We start from the raw sequence: 23,932 nt of genomic DNA, 5'->3' as shown, positions 1-23,932 counted from the left end.
GTCCACCAGGCTGAAAAACGAGAAGAACGGTTCTGTTTTGTGGATTACTCTGGAATGTCTGGAGATTATCGAGCAAAGAAGGATTCTTTACAAAAATTCTGGAAAACCCTGAGCATCTTAAACACGAGACTGTTAAAAAACCCCCCCAAAAAACTGCACCGTTTTCAAACAGAGGCTTCTTCTGAGCCGCTGTAATACAGACTGCTACAGACTGCTTTGCTGAATAATGTCCACTTTGGGCTGTTTAGGTGTAGCTGTGCTACACTCTTTCCACTTTTGGGCAATGGATTAGCATAAAACCGTAAGAGCTATAGCCTGTTATCTTGGGCACCGGAATAAAGAAACCTTCACACAAACGCATGCAAAACCAGAAATCACCATCTTTAATAATGACGGCCTAATAAAAGTCATCGAAATGTGGAGGTGGTAGCACGACAACACGAGGAAAAGGTTCTAGTTTGCAAAAACTGAAGGTTTTGCAAAGACCTTCAGTTCCAGTTAAGACTCAGCATCTGCCTGCCATTGGCAATTTTTTTTTTTTCCTAACAATGTTCTCAAGGTTAAACCTCGACGAATATAGTCAAACAACACGATAAAAACAACACAGAGAGAGAAACGAAACAACAGCCCAAGTCCCACCCGTTCACTCGTTATTCTTCACTTCAACCTGCAGCATGTAAGAAGTCCTTTATGCCTCCTGATTATCAGAACTGGAATGCATTGAACAGGCTGGAGACTGAAAGATAAAAGCCACTTACAAAAATTATTTCCTATCCTGATCTATGCGTTTTTCTTTTTTTTCTCCATTCATAAAAAAAAACTGAAGATAACATTCATATCCACGCGCTATTAAACAAGCAGTGACTTTAACAACAGCTCACATTTAAAATCTGCTTCAAAGCGCACTTGAGACACATAAAACCGACTCAGTAAAATGAGAGTTAGCATAACTAAACTCATTCAGAACTGAAAGCAGCACCTCCCACCCGCTGAGTACCTGAATGGACCTTACCAAGCTCCGCCCACAATCGACCTGGAAAATCCCACCTGGCCGCAAGTCTCAAAAACAAAGCCTGGCGGTTTCTATGTAAACATGGAGTCTTCCACTTCCACTGATGCTCTGCAGTGTATTACTGACTCAATTAGTACATCATTTCTACCGGATTTTCACAATATATCAGCTACTACAATGGACAGAGGAACTAAGAAGTTCATGTCATCTTTTTTGGATGAGATCAAGGTGTTTGAGCCACTGATGCCTCCAACATTGTGCACGTCACAGCAAAATGCTTTCGCTCTGTGAGGAAAACAGCAGATCCACACACCCTATACATCAATATAGCTGTGGACAAGATCACTGATGCCTATTGTTCTTGTAAGGCTGGGTGAGTCGGGCATTCATCGTTTTGTAGGCTACTTTTGAAATCAGTCTGTGGTTCCTGTGGTTTGTTGACAAATGTTTGAGCTTTCTAGGCCTGATACACTGTACTTGGTGCTAGAGTGGCTAACACGAGTAACAGTTTAGTCCAAAGCCTTTTCTGCTAAAATAAAATCTTTAGTGATACAGTACAAATTGCATATTGGTCTGTTTAGCTAACGTAAGCCTGTGCAGCAGACAGTCTTCAAGGTGTAGAAGTTGTATCAGTACTGCCATTATGCTGTACTTAGCTAACGGGAAGCATGTGTTTGTGAGACGGCCACGCACGTGACCACGTAGAATGGGCAACAGCCAATGAAAAGTGGCCTCTGTGGTAAGGTCCAGGTGGGACCATTCAGGTTCTTAAAGCCGACTTTACATTTACAACAACAAAAAAAGGCAGCAGGATGAAAACTGTATGACAAGGTTTCCCCCAGCTTCCGCCATTACAAGCACGGCGGCAGATTGGCTTTACTTGCCCCGCCCACTTTGCTAGTTTGTTTATTTCAGATTAGCTTTTAATACACCAGCAACAGCGATAGTGAAGACGGGTCTATGGTCGATGCATTAAGCTGGGCGCGACAACGTGTTGGCATCTGGTCATGATGCATGACCAGCGCACTCTGGTCCGTGCGCCACTTGAAGTTTTGCAAACGGCGCGCGCCACCTTTCACTCAACCTGTCGGGGTTCATTTCCGGACAACGCTGTACCAAGGTAGGCGGCTCGCGCAAGCGCAATGTAAGCGGCCGATACAATTTCACATATAGACGCGGTTTTTGAGGTTCTCGTTGCGAACAAAGAGTAACGCGCGCCGTATGTGTTTACATATCCCACGAGCTCGCTCAATACTGGCATTCGCTTGACTCTTGTCTGCACTTGCAACTTGATAAAGTTAACCAGTCAATCGTAGACTAGTCGTTTTCAAACAGCTTTCCTCGCAAACACTGCATTCGCTTGGATAAATAACAACCAATCACGACCAGCAAAATACGGCAGCCAGCAGCAGACATTACTAAAGGAAAACTTAATACGAGAAATACTTGAATTTTGTACCCTAAATACATTTAGTTAATTAGCTGACCGTAAACTGATAAATGGTTATTATTTGTGAACAAACCAAGCTCAAACGAAAAGATTGAACTCAGAGCCTCATGTTGTAGCTATGGTAACACGACAATCACACTATGAAGAGTTATTTTTTGAACTTTTAAAAAGTAATCTTGCCAGCTTTTTCCAAATCTTGAATTTAAAGGGCAAGGAATTTAAAGCTTTTATCTCTACTGAAACAATCACATAAAAACTGATAGCATTTTTATTTTCAATAAAAACAAATGTTAAAATGTTAAAAGAACTATGGTCCATGTTAAAATGGGAGCTCCAAGCAGCTGCTTAGTTTGTTTATGCTTTAGGTCGGCTGAGTGTGACCAGCATTACATAACAGGCTAATGTTTGACTACTTAGTTAGAAATTAATGCAAAAAACTGACAATCTGAATTAATTATATTTTTGTGTTTGTATTTTTTAAGACTAGAGTTGTGTGTTTAGGTGTTGTCAATAATACCTTCAAATTGCAATAATCGTAATAAATTTACCGTCAACTTTCAACATTTTTTTAACGCAAAAAACAGAAAAAAAACAGACCAAAAAACGGCGGGCCGCTGGTGGACTGCCCTGCCACCGGGCTTTGCATGTTTCCTGGGGGAAACCCTGTCAATGAGCACGTGTCTAGCTGCTTAACAACCAGCATGAAAATTGTGCACGCAAGTACGTATTTTAGCCACCAAGAATGACGTGTGGGTTTATTGGCCCCTGAACAGCTCCCCTCGTCTCAACAGGGCTAAAAGGTTCCAGAAAACGCACATGTTAGAAAAAGAACAACAAAAAACAAAGCCTTGGGGGGGCCGCGTGTGCGCGGACGTCTAGTCGACCTTTTTGCTGCGCAGTGGAATCGTGTCCAGCAGGTATCTGCAGGCGGAGCCGCTGTGCTGAGAGAGGAACGTCAGGAGCTTCCCGTGGAGCAGCGTCAGTGCAGTCTGGTGGCCCATCGCCCACACCCGGTACCACGGCCCGTAGAAGGGATCGGACACGGCCGGACACAGCATGTTGTTCAGGTTGACCTCCGTCGCCTGGGGGTTGAGGGGAAGGGAGAGAGCAGGTTAACTGGGCGTGAGACCTAATTTTTATGTTAATGGCGATTAAAAAACCCCGGAATTATCCACTTGGATGAGGCTCTGGCGAATGTCATGCTCGACTTAACTGTGCATATCTTTATGAATCATTAATTTCCTCTGGATTTCTGCTCCAAAAAGCCCCCTTCCCCGCAAATGGAATGAGTGATGAGTTCACCGCCTGGAAGTCCTCTGTAACTTATCATTAGTCTGCAGAAACTCATTTGGCTGCCAAACGATTTCACATCTTGTTAGCGCTGCAGATTTTCTCTGGATTCTTTTTCTTATTGCTTAATTGGCTTCATAAGCTGAATGAGAAGATAAAAAAAAAGACAAAAAAAACCTCAAAAATATACTCATATTTTTATTTATTTAATATATATTTTTTATTTCATAATTAATTTTCTTTATATTATAAAAGTATTCTTTGTTGAATAATAATTTATATTTTTTGTTAAAATGTTAAGTTTTTTTCTTTAAACAACTTGATTGCATACTCTTCTGAACTGGAGTATTTTTTTTTTAACTACCCAGTATGCAGTATGTACAGTACTTCATTCTTTATTTTTATATATCTATATTTTCATTTTTGTGTGAATTTTTAGTTTTGGTTGTAATTTGCTACAGTTGCACAGAAATGTCCCCATTTATTGATCCTTTGTTGTGGATCAATAAAGGATATTTCTATTCTATACTTTAATCAGTTTTCAGATCATTTCGGCTGAAAATGATTTCCGGCTCTTTTTGCATTAACGTCTCTTCTCAGTAAGGTAGGAAACAACTGGCATTACACTGATTGTGGGAAGAAGTCTAACATTTGCGTCAGAAGAAGCATCTTTATTTCTCTTCTTCTTTGCAAATCACACTGCTACAAATCTGTCTTGATTTTACTGTGTAAATACACCTGCTCTGCTTTTGGATTTCCACAATTCGCAGCTATCTTGTTGACTCTACCAATGGAAGAAAACATGCAGGCTGCATAGTGAAGTACCACCCGAACGCCTCTAGAGGGCTCTGTCTTACCAGGCCAAGGGGCTGCAGGAAGACGATGTGGTAGAGAAACAGGATGCCAGTGGAGAGCAGCGCCCACCACATGTTCCCCAGAGGCTCGGGCTGGTACACACCTGCAAGACACAAGAGCTGCCAGTGAAAAATCTCACACAGTTTGAAGGTTAAGCAGAGAGCAGGTGCATGATATGCATCTCGATCGGCGACCCCGGCCACCTGCTAGACATCCTGCTGCCGCAGCATTGACGAGTGTGTTGGTGTGTCTGTGTGCTTCACACAGGTTTTCCCTGTTTTCTCTTTGGCAGAATTTCCAGGTGCCAGAGGAAGAACTCTCACTGTATCAACGTTACAGATGAAATGATATTTTCTTTGTTTGGCTTTCGATGTGACGCTAAGAATGAACGCTGAGTGTTTGTATCACTCTGGCACAAACCAGATGATGTTCTCAAGCCTCCTGTCTGGTTGAATGTTGCCCTTTGACCTCCTTATTTGCTGCTTTGCATTTTATTCAACATAATGAATAAAGTCTAAACCCACTCATGGTGGATTTAAGGTGACAAAACATAAAGAAGTGAGGGTGGGAATACTTTTGCGAGGTACTACACGTCTTCCAGAAGCTTTATGGATTTTTCCTCAAGGTCTGCTTATTTGCTTCAAACCCAAAGATGAGACACGATCAATTTCTGCACTGCAGTTCCCGATGCGCATAATACCTCTGCGTCCTGTTGCTATAACGACAAGAGAAACAAAAACCTCTTTTTTTTCCCATAGAGGGGAGCAATACGCAAAATATTAAAGGGTCTTTTATAAACTGCTGGGTCAGCAGTCTGTCATCAGACGCTTGTTTACAAGAAACACAGCAGTGACGTAAACCGGAACTTGTGCGCACAAAGTCACAACAGGAACCTGCAGCATCGTGCTGTCTTAACTTGGGGATGTGTGACTACATGTAGAGACCACATTACTGCCACGTACCTCCTTTCCTCATGAGGTAAACAGGCACCCAGTACATCATGGAATGTTGGATGTAGTAGATCTCCATCTCAAACGGCAGCTGAGGAGCAAACAGAAACGTCAATCACGTCAACGTCTCTCTCCGACATTAATGGCGTACTTCTCAAAGTGCAACACATTTTTGCTTTTTCAGACGTTTAGTGAGGTAAAATGCATCCTATATATCTCGACGTTCGCTCCTCGCGCTTCAGAACCGGTGACCAGATCAGATAAGATCACCCACACCTTTAACAGCATGCAAAGCAGTCTGCTGTAGCCGTACTTTTCTGTTTGGGAATCTGCTAAAAACTTACCGTTGAAAAAGACAAAAACAAATATTTGCTTTACATTTGCATCAGATATTAACGGTAGATTTTCTTGGGCTATGAGTCAAAGTTCAAACTGCTCAAAGTTTCATTTCTCAAAAAGCAACAAAGGCAGCTGAAGTGAGGGCTGGCTCACTTTAGCTCCTGTATAATAGCAGTAAAGGTGTTGGAGGAATTAGTTTTTAAACTAAATAGCTAGTTATTTATTTACTATACTGAACTTTGACTATTCATCCTAGATTTTAGGATATTTATTAAAAGGATCGTTCAAACAACAAATATGTTCAAGTTTAGGCATGTAGTTATGCTCTTCATGTCATTTCCTGACTTAAACTGGCATGTTCGGGATGCTGTGGTGGTGCAGGGGTTAAACACAACCCATATATGGAGGCCTTAATCCGTGACGCGGCCGTCGCAGGTTCGATTCCCGGCCTGGCAACCTTTGCTGCATGCCTCTCATTACCCACTTTCCCGTCAATTCACTGTCAAATAAAGGCCACTAGAGCCAACAAAATCTTTCAAAAAAAAAAAACTGGCATGTTCTCTGGTTGTTCCCACTTTGAAGAGCAACCATAAGAAATCCATTAGGTCATATTTTAATTCATTTCCATTCAGAAATACTTTATTTATCTCAAAGGGACATTAAATGTTGTAACTCATATCACAGAAGTACGTTCAAAGAGATGCTGTGACCTCTGACTGAAGACTTTTGTGTAACAGTGTAACAGTGTAACAGTCCAGCGACCGTCATAGCATGCTAACGGCTCTATTTCTGGGCAACATCCTGGATGACACCATCAGTTGCTGGGAAGAACTGCTAATCCACCTCATTTGCTTTTGCCGCTAAATCAATTGCTTCCGTTGCATTTTGCCAAACAGAAATTTAGAGACGTCAATAACACCGGTAGAGATAAAAAAAAAAAAAAACATAAACAAATAATGCTCAACACAGGAAACATTCCCCATTGACTCAACAGGCAGTATGAAAGTAAGCTCTACCTGATGGGTTCCTGTGCTGGGAGGGATTTTTAAAAAATGTAATTCTTCCAAAGAGGTCACTTCTAACTAATAATCGTTACGAGTAAAACGTGCCAAAATGAGCAGGGGTTACTTACCAGCCTGGTGTTGACTATAGGGAACGCTAAACCCAACAACGCTCCATTCAGCATGTGAATATGCAGTCTGAAAAGATGCAGAAGAAAAGTGGCGTTAAAGTAAAGAGCAGAAAGTGAAAACTAATAGAGCAGCAGGTTGTTCTTTGTAAAAAAATTAAAAAAAATCCTCCAGAAAAGCTGCTGAGAAGAAACATCAAGCGCTCCCTAGGCTCTGTAGTTCTTCCTCCTATAACTCGGATTTCCAGTAGATCAGCCTTCGGGGGAAAACACACTGATTCTTCTTTAACCACACTTTATTCAGCAGCCGCCCTACACAGTCTTAAAGGCCAGGAGGTTGTGTCAAACCACAGCCCCGACAACGTTCGACACACAAACTGCTCTTTTTGGCCAATGAGCCAAAATAACTGTTGTGACAGATAAGGTCATTGGGAAAACAGAAGTGCTCTAGGACTGTCACTCCTAATACACCCAGCTGTCAGTCTGAGCAGCCTCCTGACTTTCTTTTTTTGTTTTTCTAAAAAAACCCACTTCATTCTAATTTAAATACACCATTTCCTTGCACTAAATAATGAAGGAATGTGTGTTTGTGACACAACCAATTCCTGCGTCACAAACTAGATTTATGGAGGATAATCACACACCCTTTTACTTTTAATCCTGTGTGTGAATAATTAGACGAAATATATATGTAGTTTTATTTAGCTTTGCTCAGCAGTTGCAGTCTAGTGAATCCGTAACCATAGCGCTGTAGGTTGCAATAGTCACTGACTATTAGTCGGACAGCATTCAACAATTAGGTTGTGGGCAAACGTTTTAATTAATCTTCTTGTTCTGAAACAAGTTCATTTTGATAAAGACACCCAAACTGGAACTGTAAAAAGTTCTTTAAATGGAAGCAAAAATACAAAGCTAGCAGCAAGTCAACGCGTTAAAGACATCTTACTGGCAACTGGCCACAAATCTGAGATTAACAGCATCACTAGATTCAATATGCAGACTGGTTCGGTCATGAACTTGAGTAAGGGTTTTTAACTTCCCACAAAAAGGTAAATGCTTATTCTTTTCTTTGTCGTTTGCCAAGACGTTAACAGTGACATGGAATTTGTTTCTTGTTCAGCATAGGGTCAGAGGTCAGGGCTTTTGCTGCGCATGTAAATGGGGCTGCTCCCTGAAGTGATGGTGTGAGAGAGAAGTCGCCCTGGAGAAGTCATTTGGTGAGTCGCCGTCTTTGGGAATTCAAAGATCGATGGCTTAACTCCCCCGGGGAACAGAGCCAACTATGCTGCGCCTTATTCACAGGTATGCTTTCAATCTGCTTCTGCCGCATCTATATGAATACAGGACTTATTGTTATTCTCTGTGCAGCAGCTATTCTTTACAAAGGAACTTCCAATTCTTGAACTTTAATGTATTTTTCTGGGATTTCATGCAATAAAAACCACAAAATAGCTTGTAGCTGGGTTGTGAAAACAACAGGGTTTTCAAGTGCAAATTTGAATGCCACAAATGTGCATTTAGCCCCTTTTTAATGGACAAATGCTCTTTCAAAAAAATGTTGAAGTGTGTGTTTGCCACGTTTAAGGGGTGTGAGTACTTTCACGAGACTGTGTAGTTTGATTAAATCGCGTTACTGATGTATTTTATGATGAAGAAATTGCGCAAAATGTAGGACATTTCATCAAAAACCAGTTGAGAAACACTCTTTACATTTACAGCAGAGGTGGCCACTAATACAAATACCGTACCTCTCCACCTCTAAGAAAGTTTATAGAAAGGAAATAAAGTTGTTGCATTTTCTTTTCAACAGTCGAGTTTTATTGGTAATGGGGCAATATTTCATTTTTCCCCCTCCCATTTCAAGTGTACACACTCATATTGGCCTGCTTTAACGTCCGACCACTCACTGAGATTGTTCCCTCTGCTGAATTACAGAGTGACCCAGCTAGGATTTATTTCAGAGTAAATTCCACACTGTCTTCCCCGCCGGCTAAAACCTTCTCATGAATAATTAACCTCTCTGACCAGAGGAGGTTTAAAAGAGAGACTATAAACCCCAAACCAAAGTGTTACGATAAATCTCCGGAAGAAGCCGGCACACTCCAGCAAAGCTTACAGGTCATAACAATCAGCGATAATGACGATGCCTATAGGATGGAAATGAGAAGTACATTCATGCTTTTTATAACTAGAAGTCCCCATTGGCAGGTTTATAATGCTAGTGGATAACATAATACAGGAATCTCAGTTATGGGACTTTTCCTTTCTCTGTTAGTTGTTAAAAACTTTTGTCGGACTACACCCAAGAGGGTAAACACACTCACCTAAATACAATCATCGCTGTTTTACATGGCGGGCAGGCCAGCAGGAAGATCTGTTGGAGAAACCACAAAGTGAGATTGAAAACCACCCGACATCACATCCAGCTCAGACGGTCATTAGGAACTGCTTGAATGTGTTGAGAGCTTCCTGCTCTTAATGCTGCAAAGCAAATATACAGTGAGAGATTCTGACGAGATCGGTCCTTAGGGATCCGCCTCCAATCAATGAAAATGAAAACACCAAGAGTTTGGAGAAGGCTGAGACAAACAGCGGCAACTCAGACTGCTTCACAGAGGTTTTTAGAGAAGAAACGTATCTCTTTATCTGCAAGGTAAAAGCATGCATTTGACACTTTCATCACTTGGATTTTAAGATCCTCTCCTAGATATTTGACTCGGCAACCTGCATGGTGATGAACGCTGCAGAGCAGCCTGGTTTGTGCTAATATTTACAGTCTAACGGTGTGTGTGTGTGTGCCAGGTCGATTGAATCGAGTCGGCTTCTACTGCTTTGTGGATCCTTGCTTCAGCCTTGCCAATATGATAATGATAATGACTGGTACTTTTACACCTACCTCTCAATGAGACAATAAATACATGACAGGAAACAGTTGCCATCTAATTTCCACAGAGGCATCACCAACCCGTTACTGTAGCTCAAAAGAAATGACTGTGGAATATTTATTTTGATTTTTTAAGAATAAAATTCACACGTACTGAGGAGATATTTTTAGATAATAATCTAATGACCTACTTTGAGGTCAGTGGCATTATGTTTATGTAGTTGTAGCTGCAGCTGTGGGTCAAAGGTCAATTCATCTCAAGATTTATCCCATTTTTGTTCCTATTTTGTTCCTGGGAAATAAGTTTGGCATTTGTAGTACAACATATTAGGATAACATGGCACTGTGATATTAGTATTGAATATTGCGTATTTTAATTGCGATTAACATTTTACCAATATATATGTTTTAACTATGCTATTTTACACACTATTGCTCTGGTATTTCCAAAGCAACTGGTTCATTCATTTTGCTCGGTGCTGATTGGCTGAACCCCCCAACAGCTGAGAATAGGGAGACTGTATTTGTTAGCAATAGTACAAAAACAGCTTCGACTGTGCACATTAGTAAATGTTAAAGTATATCGGGTGTTTGAACTCCCAAGATTAAGGAAATTGGGGCCGATTTATCTGTGCGCCCCTTTGATATATGGAGCAGCTCGCCTTGATATCGCTAAATGGTTGATAACACAGATATCCTATTTTATCCTATTAGTTACCTATTAAACAAAGAAGAAGAAAAAAAACAAAGATGGAAAATATTTGATTAATGCGACCACTGCTTGCTGAATTGATGCATTTTTTCCCCCAGCTCTCCCGCCGCTGCTTCAACGTTTAACATGTCCACCGTTTTCTCAACCTCACCGTCTGTTTTGCTTCTTGTCACAGACCGGATGGGGCGGAGTCATGTGACTGCAGACTGTACACATAGCGCAGCGTCTTAAAGGGACAGAGCCCCCCCCAAAAAAAGACAAATACGACTTCCATGTTTTTTTCAATTAAAAACACCGAAAATGCCGACGTGAGCAAATTGACGTCTGTCATTGGCACGAATTGTCCTTTGGAGGAAACCGTGACAATTGAGAACGTGTAGGTGGTTAGTGTAAAAGATGGCGCATCCACAGTCAGTAATCGTGTAACAGAAAACGGTGTAAAGGTGCGAATGAGAAAGACGAGAACATCATTTCTCACCCTCTTAAAAGCAGTTTTTCACTAAACGGCTATGTTTAAAATGTACAGCATAAAGTGGAACGTGTGTTGTATCACCACAGCTGCACGGTTCACGGCCTCTCCTGTCTGGTCTGTACGAGTAGCAGATTGGATGCGTGTTTTAAGTTCAGCATCAAAGGGAAGACAAAGGTACACAAGCAGGTTTTAGCGTTGCCTGGAGAACCTGCAAACTCCGTGTTTCCATAACAACAGTATGAAACTAAAGGGCTTCTGTGGAGACAGATTGAGATACATAAAAAAGCACCATGTGACGCCTTGTTAAGATGATCTCAAAGGAGAAAATTAAAGGCTTCAAACTACTCTGCTCATTTATAGCAGCAGCCAGCTAAACTGGTTTATTTGGTTCTAGCTACTGAGATTGTAACTCTTAGAAAGAAAGGAAGGAAACATTTGACTTGTGTAAGATCTTAACAGAAAAAAAAATCCAGATAAGTGCAATATGTTGCATAATTAGAACATTCTTTTCACTGGGAAAGAACTTCTCTTTCTGAAATTCAGAAAAAGACTTTCTTGCAAATCTAAAAAAAAAAAAAAAAGCATTTTAACAACTATTGGACTGTAAGGAAATTATTTATCACTAATTTAAATTCCTAAATATGGATATGGTTACCCAAGCTAAATCTAAACAATTTAGTTAAGACACGACAAGAGAAGGGAGTTTTTTTTAGCATTAACTCTGGTAATGTGCAACAAACTTCTGTAAGGCCTTGAACAACAGAAATTTATGGTGAAAGATGATCACATATCAGGATTATGACCCAAGATCATCACCTTTCGTCAACCGACTTAGAAAATAGCTTCTAAATTTCCATCTTTGGTCTTTTTTCTGATTTTAAATGTAAATTTCATTCCTGTGCTCTTCATATTAATTAAAGTTCTACGTTACCCCAATGAATAAAAGATCATTTTCTTTCCGGGTTTGCTGAGTGCAACAAGCAGCAGATTATTTTCAGATGTACTCACTCAAGCTTCTCTTTGTAACTTGCAGCGTGTTGCTGCAAGTTATAGCAACAAGCTGCAACTTGCCAAACTGTTGCACAAAGCAACAATTTGGTTTGCTTTGTGCCCAGAACGTAATTAGATACGGAAAAGCAACATATTGGAGAATTTCTAGCAACGCATGAAGTGTTTTGCATTTGCCTCGAGATGTCGAAACATCCCATCTGTTATTACATTTTTTTAAGCCAGGTTATGAGGAAAACAAAAGGCGTTCTAATTTTAGTTCAGATGACCCTATGTATAAGTATTTTTATGTGTGTGATGAATTCAGAAGTTTATCTATAAAGTACCACAAAGACAAATCATCAAATGTCTTATTACCCTCTTTTTTACCTTTCAGAAGATCATAAGGCATAAATAAGGTGTACATCACAAAACATAAGGATGCTATGAAAGAGGATTTTGCCACAGGTCCCACTGTAAATAGCTAATGGCAAAAAAATATAGATATATTTTCCATTTGGATATATTTTTTTTAAATTATAGTTCTAAAAAGAAACCATCTGAAAATGCTTGGCTACAGTGTTCTCATCGGATTATACAAAACACTCAGTTTGCAGTAAAAGAGGACATGACCAAAAAAAAAAAAAAAAAAAAAAGAATTCAACCTATTCAAGAAGAACTGTTCTTTTTCAGGTTCACCACGAAAGAAATCAGTCCACATTGTAAAACGTATGATTTCCAGACCAGGGCGAAAATGAGCTTGCAGAAACAAATCTGATCAACTTCAAGCATCTTGAACGTATTCAGCGCGAGTGTGTGTCCGGCGAGAAGCTGGACTGATACCAACGTGAAATATTTTACAGTAACGCCCAGTGGAAGTCACTCATCAGCCTTGAGCCAGCAGAACATTCTTCACACTTTGTTGCAAAGGGAGATGGCGAGATGGGAGTGAAGGCTTCCGTATCGAGTCACGAGATCTGAAAAGTGAGAAGGCTGCATCCTCTCTGTACAGCAGAAGCGTCGGATATTTTGGCCAGACCTTCCTCTTTTCTGACAGGGTGTGATGCGGATCTACTCAGGCCTTGTTAACACCTGAGGATCTCACATTTAGAACTGGTCTCACCAGTAAAGCCAGTCTTTTCTCATGCCACATGTAACATCAGCAGATAGTTAGAAGACTGGAAGATTGATTGATACCTTAACACAATCTGTAAAGTCTTTAAAATAAATTAAATCATTAAAGAAAAAAGAAAAAAGTAAATTGACAATGCTAAGCCTGGTGGGGGCACAAGTAAAGCCTGGTGGCCCGCCAGGCTTGTAATACACTTAGTTAAACCCTGCATAGTAAATACACTAAAACTCTGTCAATGTTACAAACGTCTAAATTTGACTCGGCTGCAGACAGCAATCGTTGTGGATCAGTTACTATTTAGACCAGCGGTGTCAAACTCATTTTCGTTTTGGGGCCAAATGCAGATCACGAATGCTCTTAAAGGGCCGGTCGTCCCAGAATGCATCGATAAAACCTGCTCACAAGCTGTTAAAATATCAAAGAATTCTTAAAATAATATTATTGAACATCTTTTCAGTTCCTCCAGGATTTTGTGGAGGATTTTGTGATTTTTTTCTTGCAATACAAATCAAAGTGATTGTGTTTGTTACAAAGTGTAACCCGGATCCTTTCTGCGTTGTGCTGGTTGTACCGAGTGATCAGGCCGTGACAAGAAGGATGGTCTTTAAGAAGGATGGTTTCTCGATTTATTCTGACGAGAGCAACATACAGAAAACAACCGTGTTATAGGCTGCCCGCTCCAAATCCTACACAAAACAAAAGTACATGTCAAAAATTAACTTATTAAATCTATAAATAAGCTGGATGTATTTAGATGAAAAATAAACAGCACACATCTCTCCCGCAGGACAACATGACAAAAGGGGCGCAAACATTTTAAAGACAATACCACAGAAAAATTGAGAAACATTTGCAGATATTTGCGCTTATTTATGATGGTAAACTTGACTTTTTATTACTCGCTGTGTAGATCACGGACTACAACCTGACATCGATTAAGGCTGAGGCAGCTGTTTAGTACAAGTAAGAAAGTTTCTGAAAATGAGAAAAATCCGCAATAAACTCCCAATCACGAATTAGCACAAAAAAGTGCGGGGATTTGTTCATTTTAGCGTGAATTTCCAGGATAATCCTCAAGAAACTGGTGGAACTGATTGATATGATTTGGCAGTAAACAGATAAAAACTGCCCTGATTTGATGGATAACATAAAATATGAGCACATAGAGTTCAGTCTAGAATCTAGAGGGCCACGTAAAAAGCTGCGGCGGGGCGGATATGGCTTATGGGGCTTCAGTTTGACACGTGATTTAGATGATACCTCCTCTCCTCTGCGTCAAAGCTAGAACACAAGAAAGTCTGAGTCACTGACGTATTCAAAACAGGAATATTTAACAAGGTTTAAAGTACTTTTACATAAGTTGTAAAGGGTAGTTGCTATTACAGAAATAGTGTTTATACAGTAGTTTGATTGGTGAAGTCAGGGCTTTTTGTTTTCTCTCTCTCTGACATTGAGGAGCTGGATACAAACAATGTGACCAATATCCCTGCATTAGGAGAGTGCTTTTGATATTAGCTCATGCAAATTATATGAATCAGCCCAATTTGGATGGACATTCACACAAGAAAATCGCTTTCTGCTGGAGAAGCGTTCAGGTCACATAGTCAAAACAATAAATAAATAAATCGACTGACAATTTAATGCTGAGGAATCAGTTTGCTAATTAGTCTAAAGGTTACTTTGGCTTGATTCATAGTATGACTTGCAAAAAAACAAAAACAAAAACAATGATTTTTTTGTTTTTGTTTAAATCAGGTGATAGTTTTAAGCTAATCCTGTATTTTTCCGTAAAAAAAAAAAATACACATTTGATTTCCCCTGTCTAATAATTTAAAACCAAGAACTTGAAGCTACAGAGTTAGCTTTTAAAACCGTGATAAAAAAAAACAAATAAAAAAAAAAACACCTCAAGAGGAGCAAGAAATGAGCACCAGATTCATGTGCTCCGATCAGCATCTCAACCAGCTTCCTCATCTCCTGCAGCGATAATATACAATAAGGCTTTGAGCATGAATGCATTTATGACAGTCAAATCGAGCAAGATGCTGCTGCAGCTGCACTATTAAAAAACAAACAAATAAATCTAATGGGTTTTTTTTTTCTTCTTCTTCCTCCTTCTGGAAATGAAATGCAATCTCATCTCAAGGCGCACCAGACTGAAACATAACACGACCAGTCCTCTCTTTTTGTCCTGTGTCGCCCTCCGTCTGACTGATGGCTCAAATTAAACAGGATCTTCTACGTACAGGTTCCAGGTAAGAGCGAGCCGCGAAGGCAACAGTTACTCAAAGAGACGGATGGAGAGTCCCAGAGTCCTTGAAGGCAACCTGAGCAGCCCTGGTTGTTAGCATAGTCGACTTCTTAATGCCACATTGGCACAAACAACTCTACAGCTGCTTGAATATCAATTCAGAGACGAAATGAATCATTTTCTCACTGCTGCTGAGCTTTAAAAGTGGAGCGTAAAGTTATTTACCAGAGACTATCAGTTTATAGATTGTCGTATCTCAGTGTAGATAAGTTTGTTTTTTTCCCCCTCCTATTCCACAAGGAGAGCCATGTCTTTCCAGCCTTATCTGACCAACTGAGTCAACAATCCGCTCAGCTGGCTGTTAACGTTACAGCTGATACCGTAAACATGGCTGTACTTGACATTGAGGCTGACACCACCCGCTAAGCTGACAGATACATTTCTACTGGAAATAAATTGCAAAATCTTACATTAATTGTGAATCCTTAAATGCATTTCATTTTAAATCCAGCAATCCTGATTTTCCTTGCCATTTCTGACTTAAATTTGAACATTTTCACACTTTTAAATAGACTAGAACATGAAAAATTGGGGCTGGCGATATGGACTTAGAATTTTATTGCGCTATATATCATTAAAGATGATTAAAAAATATTTATTAGTTGTTATTTTTTCTTTTATGTAACTGTTTCCCCATTTCTGACAGGCTTCTTCAGAATGTGACTTACTTAAAAAAGTGATTCATGTCACTAAACTGCACACATTAATCCTATTATAAAAATAGCAAAAACATTTCGGATCATACGGGCAGTTTTGCTTTTTTCATTTGCATCTATATTTGAAATTCATTGTGACAACAAAACATCAGAATTCTTATTATGATAAGAAATGTTTCACGATAAATGGTACGATAAACGTCCATCCCTAATGATTTTCTGCTAGAGTTCGTACTTTAGAATCCAATAGAAAATGAAAGAAATACAATTTTACTTCATTTCCTGTATCGCAGATTATGTAAGTGATCTTTTTTTTTTTTTTTACTAATATACATAAAACTTCACTAAAACCTTTGTGCTTCAGTGAAACACAAAGGTTTTGGTACCATACCAGACATTCCAGAGGTCCGATCAGCAGGATGAATCTTTTCCTGCCCGGTGTGAAAATATTTCCCATCAGCCCACCTGATTTCTGCAGGAAACTCTAACGTGATCGAAGTGGAGGTTTACCAGGGAGATTTAGTACACAGGGATACAACCCATCCACTCGGGTTATTTAGACATAAAACATATAATTTTCCTTAACCTTTACACCTGAACGTGGTTGATTGCTCTTCCACAGTGGTAAAAGAAAAAAAAAGAAAAAAAGCTCCACTTGAAAACATTTTGGACAGAAAGTCTGACCGCCTTGTTTAGCTGCAAATTTGTAATTAAAGACAAACTGAGTTCAGAATCCAAAATTCTAATATTTCTGTTCCTAATTTACTTGTCTACAGAGCTTCGCCCAATTCCAGTGAAAATGTGCCACAGTTAATTGACAAGCTAGTGTGTGACTGCTAATCTGATGGCGCACATACCAGACGTCCACGTTACGCTAAGAGGGGCCGCATGTCATTTATTGGACACTGAACTCATTCCTACTTTATACATGCTTCCTTGTCCGTTTTGCTGATATGAATCTTGACCTTCTCCACATCTGGCGACGACAACGGGACTTTACGTGATAACCTGGCACATGATCTCTGCAGATTTTACCCATTCAAATTGAAGACGTTTCAAGACCCGTTTAAGATTGCTGCGAATGAAATTTAAGAGCTGGTAAAACTTTAAAATCCACTAAACCGCCGACTTCAAAGTTTGAGTGTCACGCTGCATTTGGCTCTCGACAGCCTTAATAGTGCCAAGCTTTTTTCTGCGCTGTGAACGTGGCATCATACGGGTTGGCAACAGGAGCGAGTCACTGGTGAGGACGAACACCGTCCACCCAACTGGCAATAACTTTGCACTTATAGACACAAACAGGCAAGCTGGAAAATATACATTAGCAACTTGTTAGCTATAGCTTCTGCCAAAAAAGATGTCTGTGTGTGATTCAAAACTTTTGCCTGACAGAAAAGTCTGCTGAAAAAAAATAGAAACTATTTGACAGTAAGTAGCATTCTCAACAAAATTTAAGACCATTTAAGACCTATTTAAGCCCAACATACATTCCTTAATGAATTTAATACATTTTAAGGCCTTAATTTTAGATACATAAAAACATGTATCTAAATTCATGTATTCTGAGCTGAATTTTTAAGTCTTAAAATTGGAAGACTCTGCAAGACTTTTTATGGATGCATGAACACCCTTTAACACAGAGCAATGTGTAAATAACAGACACACACTCCAAGAAACACGTGAGGCTGATGAAGGATAAAGTTGTGAAGACTGAAACAAAGTGAAATTAAAAAAAAATCCTCAAACCTTGAGCATTACATTAAGCAATGCTCAATCTGAAAATGGGTCGAGAATAAGAAAAACAGACAAGAAACTCTTCGTAAGCCTGGAGAAGATAGTGAGAACTCTCCCCTACCCCCCCAAAAAAGACATATGGGAAAGTTTAACTACCACATTCTATAAAAATATCTGTCAACACTCAATATTTAAGACTAACTACCATCATGAGCCCTGAAGAGACCAGAACAGATGTTATCACAACATATGTTGTGATGGAAAAGGATCAGAAAGGAATTTAAATGGATGAGCCACACCCGTTATGAGATGAGGAAGCGTCAGAACTGCAGGAGATATGCAGCCCAGAAAAATACGCATCAGATTTTGTGCTGCTCAACTCTGACGTTAGCTGGTCTGGATGGAACAAACACAATAAAAGGCCCTATCCTGCTCAAAATGCATCACGCCTTTAATCTCATTCCTGCCATCTTCTGAAGAAGTGAATGAACTGTTGACTCTGCAATTAACTACAAAATACTCACCCAGCTGGGCAAGCTACCAAAATTGACTTATGGTAGAAAGAGAAAAGAAAAAAAAAAAAAACGCCATCAATGTTTGACGGACAAGGTCAGTAGGGTTTTTTTCTGAGAAGGAAACTGCACAAAGGAGTTTGTTTAAATAAGTCATATGTGTCGTGTTACCACTTAAATCAGTCATTAAAACAGTGAATTAATATAATAAAAATGACAGGTCAAGTCTTTCCTGGAATATGCTGATTTGAGGGTTTTCTTTGGTACCACCTGCTAATTCTTGTTTTTCCTTTTCCCAGAACTACAATGTGGAAAAATCAAAAGGGAAAAAAAGAGAGAACCTCCATAGGGCAGTTGTTTTGAACCAAACCAAAAATTTAAGATTTAAGAAAAAATCTCAAAAATAGTGCAAGAATATGTGGTTGATGTGTTTCTGGGTCGAAAACAATATAAGTTGTTATGAAGAATTTATTTAATTGCCAGAGTGTCAAAAATATAGAGAACTATATTATATTGGAAAATATTGGTTATTGGTCATAACAGCTGCATTAACATCGGGCCAAATTCTTATATCAGTGCATCTCCTCATTCCACCCTAAACGTGCATGAACTTTTGCCTATACTATTATATATTGCCAATTTTATTTGGTGGATATACAACAGTACAACAGGCATGGCAAGCAAAAACAACAAAAACAATTTGAAACCTAATCCAAATGGATATCCACTATAAAGGCTTTTTCCTGGCTGATACAGACTTGAAGTTTTCTTCGAGCAACCAACAATCTACCAATTCAAATTCTTTCTTACTTACAATGCTACATAAAAGAAATCGAAATGGTCTGCAGATTCTAGGAGAGAGGTGGGGATTCTTTGACTTGTCACTAACAAGTTTGATTTTGATCACTGGCTGAGGAATGCAACAGCACAACAAAAGAATTTCACGTTTGAGGAACCCACATCCAGGAAGTAATTACTGCTTGTAAAAATCTAATCTAAAGTGTTCCTCCATTACAGGTTACACTGGCAGAGGCTGGACTATCACTATTCAATTCAACACTTCAATAACTATTAGAAGAGGATCTTAAAGGGTAACAAAAGTCTTCAGACACATTCGTCGAACAGTTCACGATCAGCTCATGCCTACCTGAATCATAGTGACTATATGGCAGGGATTCAGAAGATATATCACAGTCTTAGTCGCAAACTTGAACCCGACTTCGATTCCAAAAGTCATGCAAAGAGAGACCAGCAACAGGTTCTTGCCCAGACTGTCCTTCTTCGGCTTTACGCAGTCCCCGCCGACAACCCTGAACTCCTTTGCAAAGTTTATATTCTTCAGTGCAACACCGACCTCCAGCAGCGAGATGAAGAAGATGGCCAGGCTCTCCACGATGCGCTGCTGGAGCGGGAGGAAGGCTGCGCACTCGGGCCCCCCGTTGCCCTCAAACTTCGGGTCCACCCCGCCGTAAATCCAGTCCAGCAGGCTGTATATGTTGTACCGGGACATGTTCCTATTTTCGGTTTGGAATAGATACGAACAAGATGGGATAAAAGACGTCACACTGACTTCTTGGCGAAACATGTACAGCGGGATTTCCTTGTGTTTCACTCTGTAGTAGACATGTACTCACCGCCTGGGTGGGTTTCATATAGCTAGCCCGCTAAACTACCTCATCCGCAGGCGGAGGAGGAACTTCGGTTAGCGACAGGAGGAAGCTGTTGTCAAGGCTACCCGTCGCTGGTGTTTAGTGTGGAGCAAGTTCCTCACTCGTTTCTGGCGTTACTCCAAACAGGTTAACTCCTCGGACTCATTTCAAATCAGTGAATATGCTGGTCGCCAGCTACTAATAGATGAGCCATGTTTGGAGGTTACCGGACGCTGCGTTAGCATGTGTAAAACCACCGACACGCCACACAGGTAGTTAGCCTAGCTTCGGAGCCCCACTGAGCTGCAGAAGAGGTGCTGCTTGTTATTGCTTCACCCCGTTTTTAGTTTCGCAGGCTGCATTAAATTGTCACTGAAAGTCACCATTATGCTATTTTTATTCACAAAAACGTCTTTTCGGATTCATTTTTAACAGTTGTGGGAATATCTTAAGGCTTACACTTGCCGAGGTAAACCACTGCCATTGCGTCAAAACTACCTGCAAGTCAACAGTCAGGACATAACTGGATAAATCAACACCGCCCTATGTGGCGTATGTAAGTGGTACGTTCATTGGGAATGAGGAAATTTTCACTTTCTTGCATCTTTTAGAACAAATGAATGTATCACGTTGACAAAGCTATTCTAAACCACAGAGACGTCTCTAGATCGTATGGACATTTTATGTAGGGACCTTTCAGCTAAATAATAATAGCTTTATATAACCTACGTTTGATTTTGCAGATGCTAAACACATCACACCCACTACCAAATATACAGACAGATAAAATTCTTTTTAAAATCAAATGTGTTGAGCTTTTGGGGGAAAAAGCAATTTTTTTTCCCCTGACAGTAACATAAGTTGTGAGCTGTGAAACAATATTTTTGCCTTCTGACATTTCTTCTGTTTTTGTTGTTTGGCACACCTTAATGTTTTTAGATAATAAAATACAGGTTGACATCTGACAATATAACACAAATAAAATGTAGCTGTGAGTTGACAATTTCTTTTAGGTGAGGAAATCACCTGATGTAAAACGAACTGTTGCCTTACTTGATGGTAAAAATTACCATCAAACATCTATTATGCCTGTGGCATCGAGTATTTTTATGTCATGAGTAATTTTAGGGTACTTTGCTTTGCAGAATCGTTTCAATTATGCCACAAAATAGTTTTTTTTCTGTTTGTTTAGAGAGCGTAGAGGGACATTTGCACTTGTTTTGGTATTCATAAATATTTACTTGAATTCGAAAGTGGAAAATATTGGACAAACTTAGACAACATCACTGGATCAAGCAGCTTTTTTTGATTAAATATCAATAATAAGTAAGAAGAAAATTAATATATGTGACATTTGGCATGAAAAAATTAAATTGCATTTATCCTATATGAAAGATAGTGATTTAAGTACTTTCTTCCATTATATTATAGGATATTAAACAAAACTTTGAAGGCAAGCAACATCAGACATAAGGCTCCTTATAGTCCAAGAATTAAAGGAAATTAGCCATAAACATCTGTGAGATAAGTTGGTTGACAGTCTGTACAGGAGTTGTTGTTTATTCTCTGTGGCAAAAAGTATTTATTCTGACACCAATCCTTTTGTTACTGAATTTGGTGATAGCTCAAATAAACACCACAGCACCAGGTTATAGATTTGGCCGTAGATCCGCTGCTTTGATTACTGGAAAGAAGGATGTCAGTAGCTGGCTCACTAGTGCAGACATCGCTATGGAGACCGTCAAAAACAAAGTATTGTTTTACTTGTTGTACATGGTGCATGTGTACTTATGGTTGTCCGTAACACATCCTGTTATCCGAGGACAAACATTCGTGGGAAACAGCCACAGTGTAGTTGCTTCATGCAGCTAAGCTTTGAGCTGTTGCAAAACCTATGGCAACCAGTTCCTTCATAAAATGTCACTTATTATCCTACACCGTCAGAAGTTATCTTTATCTTAATGGGACACAATATAAACCCCATATTGCACCGAATGAAGCCCCAAAAATACAATCTTTCCCTGGAGCAAGAAAGTCCACTGTAAATGTGTGTGCAGCCATTCTCTTAAAAGTTAATAGAAAGAATACCATCTTCAATTATTTTGTTCCCCCCAAACAAGAATGAAAAGCATCAGGATCCACATCTACAAGCATTTCACAGAAGGATGTGCGTCCAAAAAAAGAGTTCTCCATATTAAAGATGCTGAACCAGTAGGATATCCTCAGCAAGTGCTTTTGGCTGAAGGCTGCTATCACCATGGCTACCAGAAGACTCACGACTCATTCACCTGTTTATTTTATCAGGCAAAAATAATAATAATAAAAAAAAGTACTTACACTAATAGTCAAAAAGTACATCATAAAATCTGTAAGATTAACTCATATTGATAAAATTCTTATTGCTTTTTAAAAAGAAGTTTGTTAGTTGGAAGAGGAAATAAGGACAGGACTGGTGGAAGTGAAGTAGAAAGCACAAAAGCACAGTCCAGAGAGAGCTTTGTAAGCTGGTGTCCTTGGACCATGCTTGGCAGTGAGCTTATTTCCAAGCGGTGAGTAATGCAGAAAAGTCATTTGTTAGGAATGCATTAGACCACAAACATTTTCAAGCACGCGAGGGGAGATAGAACATGTCAGACAACGGTACAAGGACTGGGTTAGCAAAGGCTCATGGGAAAAAAAAGATATGGGAAAAAAGAAAATGTTCTGACTTTGTCAGGCTACTTCTTTCCAAACAACCACAAACTAATATTGTCTCATCAATGCAGGGTGGGTGCGGTGCATGCTGCACAGTGTTTGAAATTAGGTCCAACATTCAAGGTATGGATGTCCGTGTCGATGTTTGAAAAGAAAATGTTACAGCCTGGACTGTGATGGAATAAGATAGATTTAGGGTTTGATTTATACTGTGACACATACATATCATCTCTGTGTTTTCTCACAGCTTGCCTCACAACGTTGAGGAACCTAACAGCAAGAGATAATTACTCTCTTATATAACTCAGCGAATGTGCTCAGAAAGGCCTCATTAAGGAGAGCTAAAAGAAAAGCATGCATGAGTTGTGGTTGAATAGCAGCACAACACCTGTATAACAGTATACACGGTTAATGAGGAATTTTTTTTTTATTATTATTTAAAAAATATAAAAACTCGAAAGTCATGCTCAGGCTTTGGGTATCCATTTGCGATCCTATTACAGCTATAGGTCTTTAGGTTTAGATTGTTTTAGAGGTTGTCACTACAAAGGCGGCGAATGCAAATGCCTGCATCACTTAAAAAAAATTTAAAGCTCAGTGAACCATCTGTTCTTTTGCTTCCACTTCACCATTTTACCCTACTTTGTAAGGGTAAGGATATTGCATAAAACACCGATAAAGTACATTAAAGTTTGGGGTTGAAAACAAAGAATGTAAAAAACTGAGAGGCGTGACTGCAAAGAAGTAAACGCAGGGCAACACTCAGCATTTAAAAAGGTTGTAAGTTCTTCCGCATCCCATGAGGGAAATTACTGTGGCTATCATTAAAGTCCAGGCTGCTGTTTCAGGACCTGAAGGCGAACAAAGAGAGAGGCCTGAAGATCAGCTTGGCCTTGTAGCATGTAATCCTGAGGGATAAAAAGTGAGCTGGTCCTCAGACAAGAAAAGAACCAACAGGAGCAACTTAGTCAAATCACGACCCTTTTGGTCTGGTTGAAAGAGGCCAATTAGCTTGAAACAGAGAGAGGTGAGGAAGAACAGGTGGATTGGGAGCAGAAATGGCAGCACGGCTCCAGCTACACACAGTTTAAAAAAAAAAAAAAGAGATTTGAGAGCATTTGTAATTCATTTTTAAAGGTTTTGGTACTTTTTTATAGAAAACAG

At 39.6% G+C, this 23,932-nt stretch overlaps 1 protein-coding gene across 3 annotated transcripts; it reads right to left on the bottom strand.

Annotated features, from left to right (window-relative positions):
• Positions 1 to 3,185: 3,185 nt before the first annotated feature.
• LOC122844351 (transmembrane protein 164) lies at positions 3,186 to 20,573 on the bottom strand. Of its 3 annotated transcripts, none has more exons than XM_044139700.1 (7): positions 19,573 to 20,573; positions 9,350 to 9,399; positions 7,029 to 7,095; positions 5,570 to 5,648; positions 4,610 to 4,710; positions 3,347 to 3,544; positions 3,186 to 3,255 (listed from the first exon to the last, which is right to left on the bottom strand). In XM_044139700.1, exons 1-7 carry the CDS (start codon positions 20,008 to 20,010, stop codon positions 3,247 to 3,249), a joined length of 942 nt encoding a protein of 313 aa, XP_043995635.1. In that variant the 5' UTR covers positions 20,011 to 20,573; the 3' UTR covers positions 3,186 to 3,246. The 3 variants fall into 3 exon arrangements, with proteins under 3 accessions (XP_043995635.1, XP_043995636.1, XP_043995634.1); XM_044139701.1 differs by having other exon boundaries at positions 3,186 to 3,544; positions 19,573 to 19,939; positions 20,060 to 20,572; XM_044139699.1 differs by having other exon boundaries at positions 3,186 to 3,544; positions 19,573 to 20,572.
• Between the last annotated feature and the right edge of the window lie 3,359 nt (positions 20,574 to 23,932).

The sequence above is a fragment of the Gambusia affinis genome, linkage group LG15, assembly GCF_019740435.1.
Source record: "Gambusia affinis linkage group LG15, SWU_Gaff_1.0, whole genome shotgun sequence".
Classification (NCBI taxonomy): Eukaryota; Metazoa; Chordata; class Actinopteri; order Cyprinodontiformes; family Poeciliidae; genus Gambusia; species Gambusia affinis.
The sequence above is the reverse complement of the archived record's forward strand: the minus strand, read 5'-3'. Positions and strand labels throughout refer to the sequence as shown.

Excerpts from the sequence above, each read along its gene's own strand:
- LOC122844351 (XM_044139700.1), bottom strand. The coding sequence starts at position 20,010 with ATGTTTCGCCAAGAAGTCAGTGTGACGTCTTTTATCCCATCTTGTTCG. Across the intron at positions 9,400-19,572 it reads ATATAGTCACTATGATTCAG|ATCTTCCTGCTGGCCTGCCC; the intron begins GTAGGCATGAGC and ends TTTCTCCAACAG. Across the intron at positions 3,545-4,609 it reads TCCTGCAGCCCCTTGGCCTG|GCGACGGAGGTCAACCTGAA; the intron begins GTAAGACAGAGC and ends CTCAACCCCCAG.